Raw genomic sequence first — 20,515 nt, forward strand, 5'->3', positions numbered from 1 at the left:
ATCAGAAACAATATCTGACATTGTGCTCAGTTCATATCACGCAGTATCAGAAACAATAACTGACATTGCGCTCAGTTCATATCACGCAGTATCAGAAACAATAACTGACATTGTGCTCAGTTCATATCACACAGTATCAGAAACAATAATTGACATTGTGCTCAGTTCATATCACACAGTATTCAGAAACAATAACTGACATTGTGCTCAGTTCATATCACACAGTATCAGAAACAATAACTGACATTGTGCTCAGTTCATATCACACAGTATCAGAAAAAATAACTGACGTGCTCAGTTCATATCACGCAATATCAGAAACAATAACTGACATTGTGCTCAGTTCATATCACGCAGTATCAGAAACTATCCCAGATATTTCTACCATGTTAATATACAAGATGAACTCAGCTAGTTTAGTTTCTCTGTTTCTAACTAGAAAAGCCTTAATGGAAAAATTGTCCTAGATAATGACAGAGGATAACCTAATTTGTTATCTCTAGCATCCTTTACTCATAAAACTCAATATAAACATTATTTTTGTAAAGCTACAATAACATCCTTTACTCATAAAACTGTCATAGAAACATTTAGCACTATTTACTGAGGCAGTTACAGTACCATTCCTCTCTGTAGTATGCTAACAGCAGATTAAAACAAAGGTTCACAGCTTATGAGTATCTGTTTGTATTTCTTTAAACACTATTTAAATAGAAACGTTACCACTTTGATTCAACATAAAACTCACCTCCATCAGCACTTCTGTCCTTTTTTCTCTTCTTTTTTTTCTTGTTCATTGCATAGTTGTCTCGAGCTGACCACCCCGGATAGAGCTGCATGTGGAGTTGACGCTCCTTACGTGCCATCTCATAATACTTAGCTTGTTCTTCTCGGGACAAGTTGTGCCACTACAACCCAAAAATATGCAAAGTGATTAGAACTTCGGTGAAACACAAGGGTGAAATGAAACATTTTGTTAGTGTGAGATATTAGTTAATTAAGTTGGAGTGTTTCACACGTATTGAAAGCCACAAATATTATGAAATTTTTGTAGGTTTAATAAAACTACAAATCACTGAGAATATAAACAACACTGAATTCACAAAGTAGTCCAAACATTGCAGGCTGTATAAACTGGTTGAGTAACTTCAATATTGTAAGAAACACTGATATGCAACAGTATAGTCCAAACATTGCAGGCTGTATAAACTGGTTGAGTAACTTCAATATTGTAAGAAACACTGATATGAAACAGTATAGTCAAAACATTGCAGGCTGTATAAACTGGTTGAGTAACTTCACTATTGTAAGAAACACTGATATGCAACAGTATAGTCCAAACATTGCAGGCTGTATAAACTGGTTGAGTAACTTCAATATTGTAAGAAACACTGATATGCAACAGTATAGTCCAAACATTGCAGGCTGTATAAACTGGTTGAGTAACTTCAATATTGTAAGAAACACTGATATGAAACAGTATAGTCCAAACATTGCAGGCTGTATAAACTGGTTGAGTAACTTCAATATTGTAAGAAACACTGATATGAAACAGTATAGTCCAAACATTGCAGGCTGTATAAACTGGTTGAGTAACTTCAATATTGTAAGAAACACTGATATGCAACAGTATAGTCCAAACATTGCAGGCTGTATAAACTGGTTGAGTAACTTCAATATTGTAAGAAACACTGATATGCAACAGTATAGTCCAAACATTGCAGGCTGTATAAACTGGTTGAGTAACTTCAATATTGTAAGAAACACTGATATGAAACAGTATAGTCAAAACATTGCAGGCTGTATAAAGTGGTTGAGTAACTTCAATATTGTAAGAAACACTGATATGAAACAGTATAGTCCAAACATTGCAGGCTGTATAAACTGGTTGAGTAACTTCACTATTGTAAGAAACACTGATATGAAACAGTATAGTCAAAACATTGCAGGCTGTATAAAGTGGTTGAGTAACTTCAATATTGTAAGAAACACTGATATGCAACAGTATAGTCCAAACATTGCAGGCTGTATAAACTGGTTGAGTAACTTCAATATTGTAAGAAACACTGATATGCAACAGTATAGTCCAAACATTGCAGGCTGTATAAACTGGTTGAGTAACTTCAATATTGTAAGAAACACTGATATGCAACAGTATGAACTTTCCAAGTTTTCTTAGTCGTAAATTTAAAATACCTTTATCTCTAATAACTGTTATTCACATATGAGATGACTCTTGAATAACTAAAATACTCATAGAGCTGTATAAAAAAAACTGGGTCATTTTGCTTGTGTAATAAATTAGTAAATAATATAACAGCACGGCAATGTTTAAGTTAACACGGTTCTCAATGAATTATAAGTGATTTGTTTTTAACAGATAAGAGTTGCTGTCAAGCTGTTGGGAAATACCTCAGTGTCATCAGTATTGTGTTTTAATACGTTTGTTACTAGTTATGTGTAACCTGAACAACTTATGTAACCACAGTGGATTATAACAAGTTTTTAAAGGTCATTATAACACTATGAATCATGGATATTTTCATACTTACTAGTTTTACAAAAGAAATAAAAAACAAACTGATGTTCAGCTCAAATCTGTACCTAAATTTAACTAAGTAGAAAATAATTTTAGTTTCTTCTGAAATGTGTTACAAGAGAAAAAACATCAATTTTGTTTATTTTGTATTTTCTAAGCAAGGTTCTGACTAGTGTTGAGGCCTTTCTCACACACAACTTGCTAAACAAGTGATTTTTCACCAGTCACATTGGTCTGAGAGACTGTGTTACTTTGTATGAGTTCAGCATCTCCCGAGTGGATGGGTAAACTCTCTTTACATATCCTTACATTTACCAAAGAATTCACCTAATTATTTTTATTTAATTTTATATTACCCTTAAGTTTTATTGAAAAAGAAACTATTTACAGCTATGTTCTAATTAATTTACGGTTATGTTCTAATTAATTTACTGTTATGTTCTCACTAATTTACTGTTATGTTTCCACTAATTTACTGTTATGTTCTCACTAATTTATGGTTATGTTCCCACTAATTTACTGTTATGTTTCCACTAATGTACTGTTATGTTCCCACTAATTTATGGTTATGTTCCCACTAATTTACTGTTATGTTCTCACTATTTAGAGTTATGTTCTCACTATTTAGAGTTATGTTCTCAATATTTAGAGTTATGTTCTCAATATTTAGAGTTATGTTCTTGTTTCTCACTATCTTCTTTTACTGTCATTTCTTACAAGAAACTTTAAACGTTAGCCTAACGAACAAAGTTAAATTATTTTGATATTTATATCAGTGTTTACCTTCCTTCCTAATATTTGGTTAATAGCTGCACTTTCTTTCAATGTACATTCTGCAACAACTTTGGCCCGCATCTCCTTCATGTACAACATGAAAGCGTTAAGAGGTTTCTTAATGTGGTTGTTCTTCTCTGGTTCTCGCTGGTGAGAAACATTACTGTGAGTGGATCGATTGTTAGAAGATTCACTGTACTTCACTGGGGAAAACTTTTGCTCTGGTATGTAGGTTGAAAAATTCCTGAAAAAGTTCAGAATTTCAAAACTTGTCTCTATGGGTAACGGTACATACCAGTCTCAACTAGATGGACTGAATTATTAATTTCAAAACTTGTCTCTATGGGTAATGGTACATACCAGTCTCAGCTAGATGGAATGAATTATTTTTTACTTCTAAACAAATATTCAATTTCAAGTGCAATAAAATAGAAAAGCATCGACTTTAATGATTCTGTAGTTTTCTATTGGAAAAAGTTATTGTATTCAGGTGTCAAACATTGAATTTAGAAAAATAACAAACTATTTAAAGTTGTACATGTAAGTAATAAACAAACAGTATTTCTAGTAATATGTGATGGTCCACAGACACGCACAAACATATCGTGTCAGTAAAATAAATCTATCAGAGAATATTGTCCGACTAATAAAATCCACTTATATATATATAACCAACCTTTAAATTAATAGAAGAAGAAACTGATTTCAGATTCATCTTTACACTGGTGTATAATTACAACAAATGCAATTTTTATCATAAGTGGTCACAATAAAGCACCTACGAGTATCGTGTTACTGCCTATAATTTGTATTTAAATAAAACTGACATCTAGAACCAATAATTTGCTACACTTTGAACAGAGGGCAGAACACTGGAACGTAGTTAACTTTACACTTATTTTCAAAGGAAGAAATAGAGGTTGTTCCAGTAATTATAGGCCTATTACTCTTACATTGGTGGTGTAAAAAAGATTTTAAAAAGTGTGATAAAACAATGTCCCGAGATTAATAAGAAAAGTTTTTACCCAAATAAAAACCATGCTGAATATTCAATGAAAGCCTGAACGTTATAAAATAAAAATCATGCTGACTATTCAATAAAAGCCTGAACGTTATAAAATAAAAACCATGCTGACTATTCAATAAAAGCCTGAATGTTATAAAACGAATTTATTGTCTATGTAGATAAACGTGTGTATCTGGATTTTCAGAAACTCTCTGACAAGATGCTGAATAAAAGAATTATTAAAAACTAATATCTTTAAATGTGGTGAATAGATTGGCTAATTGGATAAGAAAAAACAACAACAGACGTTTGTTACAAATGGAGTTCAGTCAAATTGGATTAGTATCACAAGTGGAATACCACAGGGCTTAGTGTTAGGACCTTTGATCATTTTATATTCACATCAATCACACAAATAAATGAATTACTTAAATTTACTACTGATGTCAAGACCTTCAATGTGCTGGTTATTAACTGATAATAAAGTATTGAGTGTTGCTGGTTATGATCTGATAATAAGGTATTGGGTGTTGCTGGTTATGAACTGATAATAATGTATTCAGTGTTGCTGGTTATGAACTGATAATAAGGTATTGAGTGTCACTAGTTATGAACTATGAACTGATAATAAGGTATTGAGTGTCACTGGTTATGAACTGATAATAAGGTATTGAGTGTCACTAGTTATGAACTGATAATAAGGTATTGAGTGTTGTGGGTTATGAACTGATAATAAGGTATTGAGTGTCACTAGTTTAACATAAGAGTATTGAGTGTCACTAGTTATGAACTGATAATAAGGTATTGAGTGCTGCTGGTTATGAACTGATAATAAGGCATTGAGTGTCACTAGTTATGATCTGATAATAAGGTATTGAGTGTCACTAGTTATGAACTGATAATAAGGTATTGAGTGTTGCTGGCTATGAACTGATAATAAGGTATTGAGTGTCACTGGTTATGAACTGATAATAAAGTATTGAGTGTCACTAGTTATGAACTGATAATAAGGTATTGAGTGTCACTGGTTATGAACTGATAATAAGGTATTGAGTGTCACTGGTTATGAACTGATAATAAAGTATTGAGTGTCACTAGTTATGAACTGATAATAAGGTATTGAGTGTCACTGGTTATGAACTGATAATAAGGTATTGAGTGTCACTGGTTATGAACTGATAATAAAGTATTGAGTGTCACTAGTTATGAACTGATAATAAGGTATTGAGTGTTGCTGGTTATGACCTGATAATAAGGTATTGAGTGTCACTGGTTATGAACTGATAATAAGGTATTGAGTGTCACTGGTTATGAACTGATAATAAGATATTGAGTGTTGCTGGTTATGAACTGATAATAAGGTATTGAGTGTTGCTGGCTATGAACTGATAATAAGGTATTGAGTGTTGCTGGTTATGAACTGATAATAAGATATTGAGTGTTGCTGGTTATGAACTGATAATAAGGTATTGAGTGTTGCTGGTTATGAACTGATAATAAGGTATTGAGTGTTGCTGGTTATGAACTGATAATAAGGTATTGAGTGTTGCTGGTTATGAACTGATAATAAGGTATTCAGTGTCACTAGTTATGAACTGATAATAAGGTATTAAATGTCACTAGTTATGAACTGATAATAAGGTATTGAGTGTCACTGGTTATGACCTGATAATAAGGTATTGAGTGTTGCTGGTTATGAACTGATAATAAGGTATTGAGTGATGCTGGCTATGAACTGATAATGAGGTCTTTGTAATCAATACCATATAAGAAACAATGTCCTTTTCATTTGGTTAATAAATCCTAAATAAATTAAGTATAATAAAACGTTGTTTAGATATTGTACCTATTGCCCTCCACAGATGGCAAAGAAACTCCGTGCTTTGTACCAGCACTCAACAGTCCTGGGTGATGAAGTCCTGGATGGGTTGGTAAACCAGGATGTGGATGCAGAAGAGAAGGAGGACCAAACCTTGGCAGACTTGCTGTCGTCACTTGAAGGCTAGTGGGATAAGTCCCTCGGAACCCTGCAGATGTCATAGGGTACATACTAGCTGTATGCCTAAAAAGAGTTAGAAAAAACATTTACACCAAAATGTTATCTCATAATTTTACAATTTATGTAAAACTATTATTTTAGCTTAAGTCGAGTTCTATTAGTACAATGTCAGTAATGGCCAGGGTTATTATGCTTGTAATATAATTTCTCTAAACAATTTTTTATTTATGTTAATAAATTTAAATCTTTGATGTCATCCACCATTAACCAAATTACATGTGGGTGAAATGTCAACTTACCTTCTACTTAAAAAAATAAACAAGCTATAATAAAAGTTGTAAACTGAACCCATAGCAGAAAGTAAATATAGAAATATTTATATGATACAATGGAGAGCATTACAAGCTAAACTTACCTGTACAAGTCTACAAATTTTACAACTTACCACAACTGTTTTTGTTTTGTCTTTGATAGGCCTAGTATAAATTACACTAATTTTTTGTTGTTTCCAGTGGTTTAAAATGGTCCGGTAGAGATTAATATGCGCCTCTATTGAAGTTTTTTAGTAAATCAACTGAGAGAAACTTTCAGCATTGATACTCGTGTAAACTAGACTGCATGACAAAACGTATAGTCGTTACTTTAAATAAGAAATATTTGCCCTATCAGATTTGTAATGTCATAACTGTTGTATGTAAAATATAATAATAATTTAAAGGCAGAAATTAATATGTGAAAATAAATGCTTTTTCACTGCAATAAAATTTTCCGCCTACCTCTCTACTATAAAACACAATAGGCCTAGCCATTGCTGTTCTACACGGAAAGCAGCCATCTTCAAATATCATAGTTGTTATCTTATTCACTAGATGGCAGGGCTAACACAAATGTCAAATATTGCTGATAATGGCTACTTTCTTGTTATGAAGTGTTTTTGATTTTTTTAAAGAAAATATATTTGTATACTTTTTCTCACGGGTTTTGTTTTTCTTATAACAAAGCCACATCGAGCTATCTGCTGAGTCCAACGAGGGGAATCCAACCCCTGATTTTAGCGTCGTAAATCCGTAGATTTACCGTTTTACCAGCAGGGGACTTCTCACGGCTTACTCATTTTCGAAAAACGTTTCTTAAAAATATGATTTGTGACCATTTAATCAGACAGGTGTGCGGTAACAGTGTAGTGTAGTGTGGTTTTATTGTCTTGAAATGTTTACACGTTTTACACCAATTCCTCTACGCTGAATCCGAAAATGATATATATACCTCCATCACGTGGAGATATTTAACAAACTTTCATACGTATATGTTTTGCTGGAAACCGGGTTTCGATACCGGTGGTAGGTAGAGCATAGATAGTTTATTGTGTTGCTTTAGACTTAACTTCAAATAAACAAACTGTATATATAAAAAATGGACAAAAATGTCAGGAGTCAGTAAAAATCTGAGAGCATCCATGTTTGGTTCACATATTAATAATAGGGCAAAGATCACAATGAGCTACCTGCGCTTTGTCTACGACTGGGAATCGTAGACAATGCAGAATTCTTTCAGCTGTGAGAAGTTAGAGGGGTTTCAAGTCACCCCACATCATCTCAATGGGATTAAAATCTGGGCTTTGGCTCGGCCATTCCAGGACTCTCCATTTCTTAGTTTTTAGCCAGTCCTTGGTGGATTTACTGGTATATTTTGGGTCATTGTCGTATTGCAGGGTCCAGTTCCGCTTAAGCTTTAATTTTCGTAAAGATGGTCTCACATGATCCTCAAGCACCCTCTGATACACAGTAGAATTCATGGTGGATTCTATGATTGCGAGCTGTCCAGGTCTTGCTGCAGCAAAGCAGCCCCAAACCATGACACTTCCACCTCCATGCTTCACAGTTGGTATGAGGTTCTTTTCCTGGAATGCTGTATTTGGTTTACGCCAAACATGTCCTCTGTTCTGGTGTCCAAATAATTCAATTTTGGACTCATCTGTCCAAAGAACATTATTCCAGAAGTCCTGGTCTTTGTCTACATTCTCTCTGGCAAACTTCAGTCTGGCCTTGATGTTTATCTTAGAAAGCAAAGGTTTCCTCCTTGCACACCTCCCATGCAAGTTAAACTTGTGCAGTCTCTTTCTGATTGTAGAGGCATGCACTTTCACATCAACAGTAGCCAGAGCCTGCTGTAGGTCCCGTGATGACATGTTAGGGTGTTTGGAGACCTCTTTTAGCATCTTGCAGTCTGCTCTCGGAGTGAACTTGTTTGGACGACCAGACCTGGGCATGTTGGCAGTTGTTTTGAAAGCCCTCCACTTATTGACTATTTTCCAGACAATGGAATGGCTGATTTCAAAATCTTTCGAGATATTTTTAAATTCCTTACCAGACTCATAAGTTGCTACAATTTTCCTTATGAAGGCCTCAGACAGCTCTTTTGCTCTCATCATGGTGTCACTCTCACTTCAACAGTCAGGAACACATCAAACTAAATGTCTGAGGTTTAAATATGGCAAGCCTCATTCAAAATGCTGAATAACGATCTTCTAGTCATGTGCACCTCGTGTGATACACCTGTGTGTGAGTTGAGCTATTTTAAGTGGGAATAAATGTGGGGATGTCCTAACGTTTTCTTCAGTTAGAATATGCATTTTTGTAGAATTACATTTACAGAAGATCTTGAAAAGTCTTTTTTTCAGTTTCAATTGTTTAGTTATATTCCTATAATCTCTCAGTATTTTAAATATTGAGATTAAATATCTATATATCCAAAAATATTACAAAAATACACAGGTTTTCATTGGGTGTCCTAACTCGACTGTAACTATCACAGGAACAAACATTCTTGTTGCGTTCCATATTACGAAGCAAATTTTTACGTCAATCATGGACTCTCGTATTCCATGATCAGGCTACGCCCAACCCGGTTGTGATAATACCTACTACTCGAATACAGTCCTTGTTTTCAAATATCGTGTGCACCTAATAACCTTCGCGCAAATACCTATTTTTATTCTTGGCAGGTGTCCCTTAGAGCAATGAAAAACCGTTGAATGAAGTAGCCATAAAGGAAAGTGTTTTTGTAAATATTCAAGAAAGAAAATTCAGAAAAATTCTATAAAAATCAAAATAATAAAAAGTTCACAACAGAAGGTAAATCTTAAAACACCAGTAAAAGTCCCAACTGCCCCTGGGTGGTGACTTGGGGAAGATAAGAGAGAGATCTGGAACGTTATTTTCACACACACATCCGATTTGAAACTAAAAAAGGTGTAAGTGTAAGAAAAAATAATCTACAATTAACGTAATTTTGATCACTAACACTAAACCAACTGACTTTTAATGCTTTGTTAGCGTTTATCATTTAAACCAAACGTTTATAAAGTATTTACAATTTACTAAAATAAATTCACGATATGATTAAAAAAAATCCATTAGCAAACGCCGTCGACAACACAGATTTCTTTACCAACTACTGTTAATTAAAACGTTAACATGTGGATATTAAATCATTGCTAACTGTATGATATCTTGATTAAAACGTGTAAAAATCTGATAACACAAAGGTTCATTTGCTTATGTAAATCATTTTAATAATATTAATTGAATATTGGTATCATAAGGATACCACTTCTATTCGAATATATTTTGTTTCACAATATGATTTAGAAACCACAAAAAAAAACATTTATTTTGTGAAAGATTAGGTGTTGTAAATCTTATTACACTATCTTTTTGGTATAAATAAGTTAGTCAAAATTAACATCAAGATTTGTTTCGACAATCAGGAAAAATAAAATCAACTTTACACAACACTAAATACTGTCGATAATGAATTATTCAGAAACAAATTTTTACTTCAGTTTTATATAAAGAAATAAAAGAATTGAAACAAAAAATTATGATGTAATACCAACGTTAGTTAAAAGTACATATTAGTGCCATAATACCTTGATATTTAATGTCATTTATTGGTAAAATAGAACTTTTATCCGTATAGATGGCGCTCTCAGCGTTACCTTTCGTCGGAAAACTGAGCATCGTTAAAAACGACTAAAATATATTTTAATTTTTATGGCATGTTCCTCTAACATAGTTCGTTGTGGGGCAAAATTGGAGTTGTTTAAAACTCTCCCCAAAAGGTGTCGCCCAAGAAACCTTTCCCATAATTCGCCAGTTGGGCTGTACGATAAAAGACACTATCAAACTTCACCAACTCATTAGTTAGGCCTATTGTTTCCAAGAGGTAGCCATACTTTCCACATTTATATCATAATCATACAGACTAAATATATATATAAATTACTGTAGGATCTGTTAATATAATTGAATAGTTGTCTATCTTTACTGTAATACCTGTTAATGCATTTGTATAGTCGTCTATATTTACTGTATGAGCTGTTAATGTATTTGCATAGTAGTCTATATGTACTGTACGACCTATTAATACATTTGTGTAGTGGTCTATATTTAGCTTTTCGGTTTAAGTGTACAACTCCTGTAAGTTTTCGGAATTCTTGCTACATCTCTATATGAAACAGTTAAAGATAGAAAATTATTTTATTTATAACAAACGACTGTTCATCTTAATATTTTTATCACATTCATATTAAGTAAGACAGCTTAAAAATGAAATACAAACTTAACATTACGAAACACGACACTAATTTCAGACGTTCACTGAACATAAGAAATACAACATTCGTTTTAGGTGTTTACAAACAAACGCAAAACACAACGTTTGTTTTAGAATATCTCAAAATGTAATTAACAATAGACTGTTACATGCAGACAGATATATTTATAAACTTGTAAAAACTGAAACATTTAGTCTTTCAGAGTTCTTTCACTCTTCCTGAACAACAGATACAGTTTTAACTTTAGATTTACTTTTCATATGTACTTCCTTATTCACTTGATGTAACGATGTTTGTTTCTTTTAATTGTAAGAAGAGAGCACTACTAGAATGATAACTACTGTAAAAGGTATGATTTATAATGATATATTAAGCAACAAAAAATAGTAAGTACAGCGTAATAAAACCTTAAAGAAAGGTTAAACTATCCATAAGAAGGAAGAAGTTATGTGCTCTTAGTGAAGGTCCTATACCCGTAACGTTGTTCATTAAATTCTTAATCGCTCACAGAAAGTTTTACAATCTATCAGCTTTATCTGACAAAACTGATACCTCTTGTTTACTACATCACAAAATAAATAAAAAGGCAACTTGATTCAAGTTTAGGTTTAGAAAAAATAAATATAAGGGTCAACTTCATTCAAGTTTAGGCTTAGCTAATGTGTTTTAAGGCTTAGATAAACCGTTCACGGAGTATAGCTTAAGACAGAAAGAAAGGACGTAACCCTTAAACAGTAGGGATGTTTTAGGTAGCAGCATCAACTGATGATGGCCGCCATTAAATGGTTAAAATGATGGCTAATAAATAAAAGACTGGAAGCATAAATTTAAAAACTAATTCTCTGTTAGTGTTAAAATCTGTGGAAGGGTACTTCTAATAGTTCTAATTTATATGTTTCTTGGACGAGTGTGTGTGGATGCAGAAAAGTTATATAAACGATTGGTACGTTGGCAGTGTTACTTTTGGCTTGGATAGAGAGAGGGGGGCCTTCATGGGGTTAATAAAAGGCCTTCGGGCTCCTCGCTTGTTGAAAAGTTCTTAAATGGAACGATTATTTGATGAGTCAAGGTCGAAGCAGTTAACCATTTCTTCGAGCTACGTTCTATCAGAGGCCACGATGGATTACGGTATATGCACTTTATATTAAGTACCATGCTGAACGTGTTGCTTTTCATAATCTGAATTTCATGACTCGTCAATTATCTACAAAACTAACTCTATAAGCTTACCACTGAAACTGTTGGGTAAAGTCAGTGCTAAATACAGGGTGAGGGTACTGGCCTGGACCCGGTAAGGGGTACATCGGCGCTCGAGGAATACCTACATAAAACAATAGTAAATATTTAACAAACAAACAACAACATCGAGTAACGATTCTAAAAAAATACATTAAGTAATAAAGCATACTTAGAATAACTAATATCATAAGGTTTACACACTGACAATAATAAAAACAAAAACCAAAGGTATCAACTGGACCACGAATAAACGGTACTTGATAGAAAGTCAGAGTAAGGAAATACCAACACTGAGACAAACCCAGAAGACAAACGTTTGTAACAAGAAATACTAACACCTAGACAAAGCCAGAAGACAAACGTTTGTAACATGAAATACTAACACCTAGACAAAGCCAGAAGACAAACGTTTGTAACAAGAAATACTAACACCCAGACAAAGCCAGAATACAAACGTTTGTAACAAGAAATACTAACACCCAGACAAATCCAGAATACAAACGTTTGTAACAAGAAATACTAACACCCAGACAAAGCCAGAATACAAACGTTTGTAACAAGAAATACTAACACCCAGACAAAGCCAGAAGACAATCGTTTGTAAAAAGAAATACTAACACCTAGACAAAGCCAGAAGACAAACGTTTGTAACAAGAAATACTAACACCTAGACAAAGCCAGAAGACAAACGTTTGTAACATGAAATACTAACACCCAGACAAAGCCAGAAGACAAACGTTTGTAACAAGAAATACTAACACCCAGACAAAGCCAGAATACAAACGTTTGTAACAAGAAATACTAACACCTGACAAAGCCAGAATACAAACGTTTGTAACAAGAAATACTAACACCTAGACAAAGCCAGAATACAAACGTTTGTAACAAGAAATACTAACACCTGTACAAAGCCAGAATACAACCGTTTGTAAAAAGAAATACTAACACCTGTACAAAGCCAGAATACAAACGTTTGTAACAAGAAATACTAACACCTGTACAAAGCCAGAATACAAACGTTTATAACAAGAAATACTAACACCTGTACAAAGCCAGAATACAAACGTTTGTAACAAGAAATACTAACCCCCAGACAAAGCCAGAATACAATCGTTTGTAAAAAGAAATACTAACACCCAGACAAAGCCAGAATACAATCGTTTGTAAAAAGAAATACTAACACCTAGACAAAGCCAGAAGACAAACGTTTGTAACAAGAAATACTAACTCCCAGACAAAGCCAGAATACAATCGTTTGTAAAAAAAAAAAAAAATACTAACCTACACACAGCCAAGAATACTAACATACATATACACTAACAGTTATCTGCTGACGCCACTATAACAAGTTAAACAACTATTAGGAAGATAACAAGATAAAAACAAGTCATTTATAAATTAAACAGACAGTAATGTGAAGCAATAAAAACAAACCATTTCTGGATTAAACAGACAGTAATGTAAAGCAATAAAAACAAAACATTTCTGGATTAAACAGATAGTAATATGAAGCAATAAAAAACAAACCATTTCTGGAGTAAACAGACAGTAATGTAAAGCAATAAAAACAAAACATTTCTGGATTAAAGAGACAGTAATGTAAAGCAATAAAAAACAAACCATTTCTGGATTAAACAGACAGTAATGTAAAGCAATAAAAACAAAACATTTCTGGATTAAACAGACAGTAATGTAAAGCAATAAAAAACAAACCATTTCTGGATTAAACAGACAGTAACATGAAGCAATAAAAAACAAAACATTTCTGGATTAAACAAACAGTAACGTGAAGCAATAAAAACAAACCATTTCTGGATTAAACAGACAGTAACGTGAAGCAATAAAAACAAGTCATTTATAGATTAAACAGACAGTAATGTAAAGCAATAAAAACATTTATAGATTAAACAGACAGTAATTTGAAGCAATAAAAACAAGTCATTTATAGATTAAACAGACAGTAATGTGAAACAATAAAAACAAGTCATTTATAGATTAAACAGACAGTAATGTGAAGTAATAAAAACAAACCATGTATTGATTAAACAGACAGTAATGTAAAGTAATAAAAACAAACCATGTATTGATTAAACAGACAGTAATGTAAAGTAATAAAAACAAACCATGTATTGATTAAACAGACAGTAATGTGAAGTAATAAAAACAAACCATGTATTGATTAAACAGACAGTAATGTGAAGTAATAAAAACAAACCATGTATTGATTAAACAGACAGTAATGTGAAGTAATAAAAACAAACCATGTATTGATTAAACAGACAGTAATGTGAAGTAATAAAAACAAACCATGTATTGATTAAACAGACAGTAATGTAAAGTAATAAAAACAAACCATGTATTGATTAAACAGACAGTAATGTGAAGTAATAAAAACAAACCATGTATTGATTAAACAGACAGTAATGTGAAGTAATAAAAACAAACCATGTATTGATTAAACAGACAGTAACATTACAGAAAACAATAAAAATATGTCATTTATAGATTGAAACAGGTAGAAACAGACCATGCATAAATTAAGTAGACAGTACAATATTGTGAAACAATAAAAATAGATTGAACTGATAACAATATTGCATGATAGGTTAATAAAGTATATTGTAGAATGTTTGTGTTTAAAGAACTTTACTGTGAAATGCCTACTGGTAATATTTCAACAGTACTAGATACACAATACTCATGTATCTGTTGTTCTGGTGGGTATAATTTAAGGAAAATATGTTGGTAATTTATTAGAGTGTCACTGTTCAAAATATTAAGGAATATATGGCTATTCTTAGTATTAAATAAACTTGTTAAAATACCTGTCTTTGGATTTAAATGGACAGGTGGTATACCCATATGAGCTGGGGGTGGTTGTGCAAAAGCATCACTGTTGTACATCATAAATGGAAGGGGTGATGCTGGATGAGAAGAAGGAGCCATAGGGACCTTTCCAGCCTAGATAAATACACATACATAGATACATATTTATTCCATGAAAATAAAGGGTTTTATAGGGACCTTGCCAGCCTAGATAAATACACATACATAGATAGATACATATTTATTCCATGAAAATAAAGGGTTTTATAGGGACCTTGCCAGCCTAGATAAATACACATACATAGATAGATACATATTTATTCCATGAAAATAAAGGGTTTTATAGGGACCTTACCAGCCTAGATACATAAATATAACAGATACATATTTATTTTATGAAAATCAAGAGTTTTATAGGGACTTTGGCAGTATAGATAATACACATACATACATAAATATCTATTCCATGTAAATCATGAGTTTTATAGGAGCCTTGCCAGCCTAGGTGAATATATATACACATACATATTTATTTTATGAAAATTAAGGGTTTTATTCTGATAATTGTATTTTTGTAACTAGTAAACAATTCAGATGTTGAACTGAGTGATAATAAAATAATGGACTTCTCACTGAACCAAACTTGTTATAAAGATAATATTGTCTATAATGGTAGTTTCTATGGAAACACCTTAAGAAAATATTCATGAAAATGTGAAAAAAACGTCAACTTGATTTTTGTTCATGATGCATCTAGGACAAATAAGAATTATTAATAAGTCATTAAAAATGTTTAGACAAAGTTAGAATTATATCTGCCAATGTTCATAAAAGTTAGGGCTAACTATAATGTTTACAACATTTACAAGGTTTGTAAAACTTAGGACTAGCTATAATGTTTACAACATTTACTCTTTACAGTCACTGAGACCTTTCTGAATTGCTTCTGAGAAGCCACTACACTTTCTTAAAAATGAACTACAAGTTATCAACAGTTATACAAGTAACATGTCTGTAGTCATTGAATTTCTCAGTTTAAAATCTAAAAAGATAATAGTTTATTTTTAGGTATAACCATTTTTTTAAAAAGACAAAATCAGCATTGTGAAGCATGATCAAACCAGTAAATTAAATTTTTTTTAAAAACAGCATCAAAAACTTTATTAACTTTCAAGTAGTATTACAATGTGACTTATTTCTAATTTCATTATGTCTCCAATATAACAAAGGTTCATATTTATTTGATATTATCACTTCACAAAATTACTGTGATTATATTTATTTGTGTTGTGTTTCCTGACACAGATGTTGCATATCTACAAATTTAAGGTTTTTAATTTACTTATGAAAGTACTGCATATATATGTTTACAGAAACACACGCATGCATGTGTGACTCGTCAGCAGATGGACCCTTCCATATGCTAAATTAATCTGTCCATTACTATCAGCAACTGGAATACAAATATCCATCTAATGGCACACCTGACACCCCAGTACATATGCTTCTTTTTGTGAATTAACACAATCAATGGCTTAGTCCGAGTGCAGCTAGGAGAGCGTATCTGAAACACATCTAATAGCTGCTTGTTACTAATGTTGTTTTTTTCCCCTTACTTCTGCACTTTTATCTTTTAGCACATGGTATGAGGAAATTCACAGAAAATGTTATTTGCACACTACATCTCTAATGGCGAAGCAGTTCAATTGAGACTCCCAGCAAAGGTTCCTTTGATCTCGCCGGTAACCGCTCCTGCAACGTGGAAACCTTACCTAATACATCAGTTGTCAATTCCCACTAGCAAGAGATGACAGCTTAAATTAGATGTTTCATTATGCAATGTTAATTAGCATCTCACAGTGGCAGACTTCCTGGAGAGTCATGTGATACCCTTAAAAGGTGCAGTGAGTTTGCAGCTCCAAATAGTATTATCAACAATCATAAAAAGTGCTGGATGCAACTGTAAGCCAGCCAGAGATGGGAGATTATCAGTCCGAAAGAGAGAGAAATGTTTTCCAAGGCACACGTGGCTCCACCAGCTTAACTGATGTATTTGATTCCTCATGGAACAAAAGCACAAGTAGACAGATGTGAGACAGCCTGAAGAATCCCAACCTTGTCTCTGGTCACTCCTGTCCTATTGTAGGGAAAACACGAAAATTGGCCCAGAACTCCTCTCTGTTTTCCACTGCATTAGGTAAATTAAAAGGAGGCTTACTCTTGCCCCCTCTACTGTACAAAAGCTTCATTGATTTCAAATGGAATGGGAAAAAACTCTTAACAATAAAAAACTACTCCACTAAAGTAGTAACTGACCTATATTTGTATGTTCACATTTATTTATATCTTTCACGGTTAATGTGTGGTAGCTTTATAGTTGTACACACATGAACATGACGGAGTGCCAAAGGAACATTTATTCATTCTTTTAAATACATAATAGTTTCAATATTGGCAAAAATATATTTGTGTACTAATAAATAGTGAGAACTTGTGTTCTCACTGTCTTCATAATAATTTCTATACTGTAGGTTACAGTAGTAATGTGTTACAGTCAAGTAACAGTTTGATTTGAAATCATATGTAAAACAATGACACATATTCAAAGTTAGGGTTAACTTACTTCTTGTATTATTTAGTAGATATTTTCTTTCCACATCTGTATTTCAGTTTTCAATCATATATTAGTTCTCATGGTGATCTATTGTTTTTTCATAAGTTTTCTCATAATGACCTATTGTTTTTTTTAGTAAGTTTCTTATTGTGATCAATTGTTTTTAGTAAGTTGTCTTATTGTGATCAATTGTTTTCAGTAAGTTGTCTTATTGTGATCAATTGTTTTCAGTAAGTTGTCTTATTGTGATCTACTGTTTTTAGTAAGTTGTCTTATTGTGATCTACTGTTTTTAGTAAGTTGTCTTATTGTGATCTACTGTTTTTAGTAAGTTGTCTTATTGTGATCTACTGTTTTTAGTAAGTTGTCTTATTGTGATCTACTGTTTTTAGTAAGTTTTCTTATTGTGATCAATTGTTTTCAGTAAGTTGTCTTATTGTGATCAATTGTTTTCAGTAAGTTGTCTTATTGTGATCTACTGTTTTAGTAAGTTGTCTTATTGTGATCTACTGTTTTTAGTAAGTTGTCTTATTGTGATCTACTGTTTTTAGTAAGTTGTCTTATTGTGATCTACTGTTTTTAGTAAGTTGTCTTATTGTGATCTACTGTTTTTAGTAGGTTGTCTTATTATTTTAGATGGTTCTTGTAATGATCAACGCCACTCAGAAAAGGGACATTTTAAGTAGTTTTTTCTAGAAGATAAAGACCTCAGTGTAAATACAGTAGTTATTAATATATTATATTATTAATATATTACATAAGATAAAGACCTCAGTGTAAATACAGTAGTTATTAATATATTATATTATTAATATATTATATCAGATAAAGACCTCAGTGTAAATACAGTAGTTATTAATATATTATATCAGATAAAGACCTCAGTGTAAATACAGTAGTTATTAATATATTATATTATTAATATATTACATAAGATAAAGACCTCAGTGTAAATACAGTAATTATTAATATATTATATTATTAATATATTATATCAGATAAAGACCTCAGTGTAAATACAGTAGTTATTAATATATTATATTATTAATATATTATATCAGATAAAGACCTCAGTGTAAATACAGTAGTTATTAATATATTATATTATTAATATATTATATCAGATAAAGACCTCAGTGTAAATACAGTAGTTATTAATATATTATATTATTAATATATTACATAAGATAAAGACCTCAGTGTAAATACAGTAGTTATTAATATATTATATTATTAATATATTATATCAGATAAAGACCTCAGTGTAAATACAGTAGTTATTAATATATTATATTATTAATATATTATATCAGATAAAAACCTCAGTGTAAATACAGTAGTTATTAATATATTATATTATTAATATATTATTATATATTATATCAGATAAAGACCTCAGTGTAAATACAGTAGTTATTAATATATTATATAAGATAAAGACCTCAGTATAAATACAGTAGTTATTAATATATTATATAAGATAAAGACCTCAGTGTAAATACAGTAGTTATTAATATATTATATTATTAATATATTACCTAAGATAAAGACCTCAGTGTAAATACAGTAGTTATTAATATATTATATTATTAATATATTACCTAAGATAAAGACCTCAGTGTAAATACAGTAGTTATTAATATATTATATAAGATAAAGACCTCAGTGTAAATACAGTAGGTATTAATATATTATATTATTAATATATTATATAAGATAAAGACCTCAGTGTAAATACAGTAGTTATTAATATATTATATTATTAATATATTACTTAAGATAAAGACCTCAGTGTAAATACAGTAGTTATTAATATATTATATTAATAATATATTATATAAGATAAAGACCTCAGTGTAAATACAGTAGTTATTAATATATTACATAAGATAAAGACCTCAGTGTAAATACAGTAGTTATTAATATATTATATAAGATAAAGACCTCAGTGTAAATACAGTAGTTATTAATATATTATATAAGATAAAGACCTCAGTGTAAATACAGTAGTTATTAATATATTATATAAGATAAAGACCTCAGTGTAAATACAGTAGTTATTAATATATTATATAAGATAAAGACCTCAGTGTAAATACAGTAGTTATTAATATATTATATAAGATAAAGACCTCAGTGTAAATACAGTAGTTATTAATATATTACATTATTAATATATTACATAAGATAAAGACCTCAGTGTAAATACAGTAGTTATTAATATATTATATAAGATAAAGACTTCAGTGTAAATACAGTAGTTATTAATATATTATATTATTAATATATTACATAAGATAAAGACCTCAGTGTAAATACAGTAGTTATTAATATATTATATATATTATATAAGATAAAGACCTCAGTGTAAATACAGTAGTTATTAATATATTATATAAGATAAAGACCTCAGTGTAAATACAGTAGTTATTAATATATTATATTATTAATATATTATTATATATCTTTTAAAATGTCACTTTCATACTTAATAACAGAGTTTCATTATAGTCAGAGGAAGGCACAATCAGCATTGTCACCACCAACCTATATTATTAGACTCAGCAATATAAGCAGTCAGTTTTATATGGATAAACAGTTTAATTCATGTGTTATAACTAAAATCACTTGAAAACTGGTTTTCTCTTTCAACAAACTAGAGAGGATATGTAAGCAATAAACTGATGGTACATATATATCATGAACAGATTATTTGTTTATCCATTGTTTCTTATAAATATCATTGTTTTTGTATTAAAGCAAATATGAACATATTGATTTCCAATAGAACCTGTGTTTGTATACATATATATGTGAATGATACATTATTGGCATAACAACACATTTCTTACAAATTGAGACTGTTGTGATTGTGACACACTATTTTCATAACAACACATT

The 20,515-nt window shown here is 31.3% G+C and overlaps 1 protein-coding gene across 3 annotated transcripts in view; it reads right to left on the minus strand.

Annotated features, from left to right (window-relative positions):
• Positions 1-20,515, minus strand: part of LOC143234723 (protein pangolin, isoforms A/H/I/S-like) — a 231,379-nt gene that overhangs the window by 35,667 nt on the left and 175,197 nt on the right. For all 3 annotated transcript variants that reach the window (XM_076472282.1, XM_076472283.1, XM_076472284.1), the window contains exons 4-8: positions 15,001-15,136; positions 12,167-12,257; positions 6,166-6,381; positions 3,323-3,557; positions 749-908 (exon numbers count right to left, since the gene is read on the minus strand). In XM_076472282.1, coding sequence (XP_076328397.1) covers positions 749-908; positions 3,323-3,557; positions 6,166-6,381; positions 12,167-12,257; positions 15,001-15,136 — 838 coding nt within the window. The remainder of the gene's footprint in view (positions 1-748; positions 909-3,322; positions 3,558-6,165; positions 6,382-12,166; positions 12,258-15,000; positions 15,137-20,515) is intronic.

The sequence above is a fragment of the Tachypleus tridentatus genome, chromosome 12 (assembly GCF_004210375.1).
Source record: "Tachypleus tridentatus isolate NWPU-2018 chromosome 12, ASM421037v1, whole genome shotgun sequence".
NCBI lineage: Eukaryota > Metazoa > Arthropoda > Merostomata > Xiphosura > Limulidae > Tachypleus > Tachypleus tridentatus.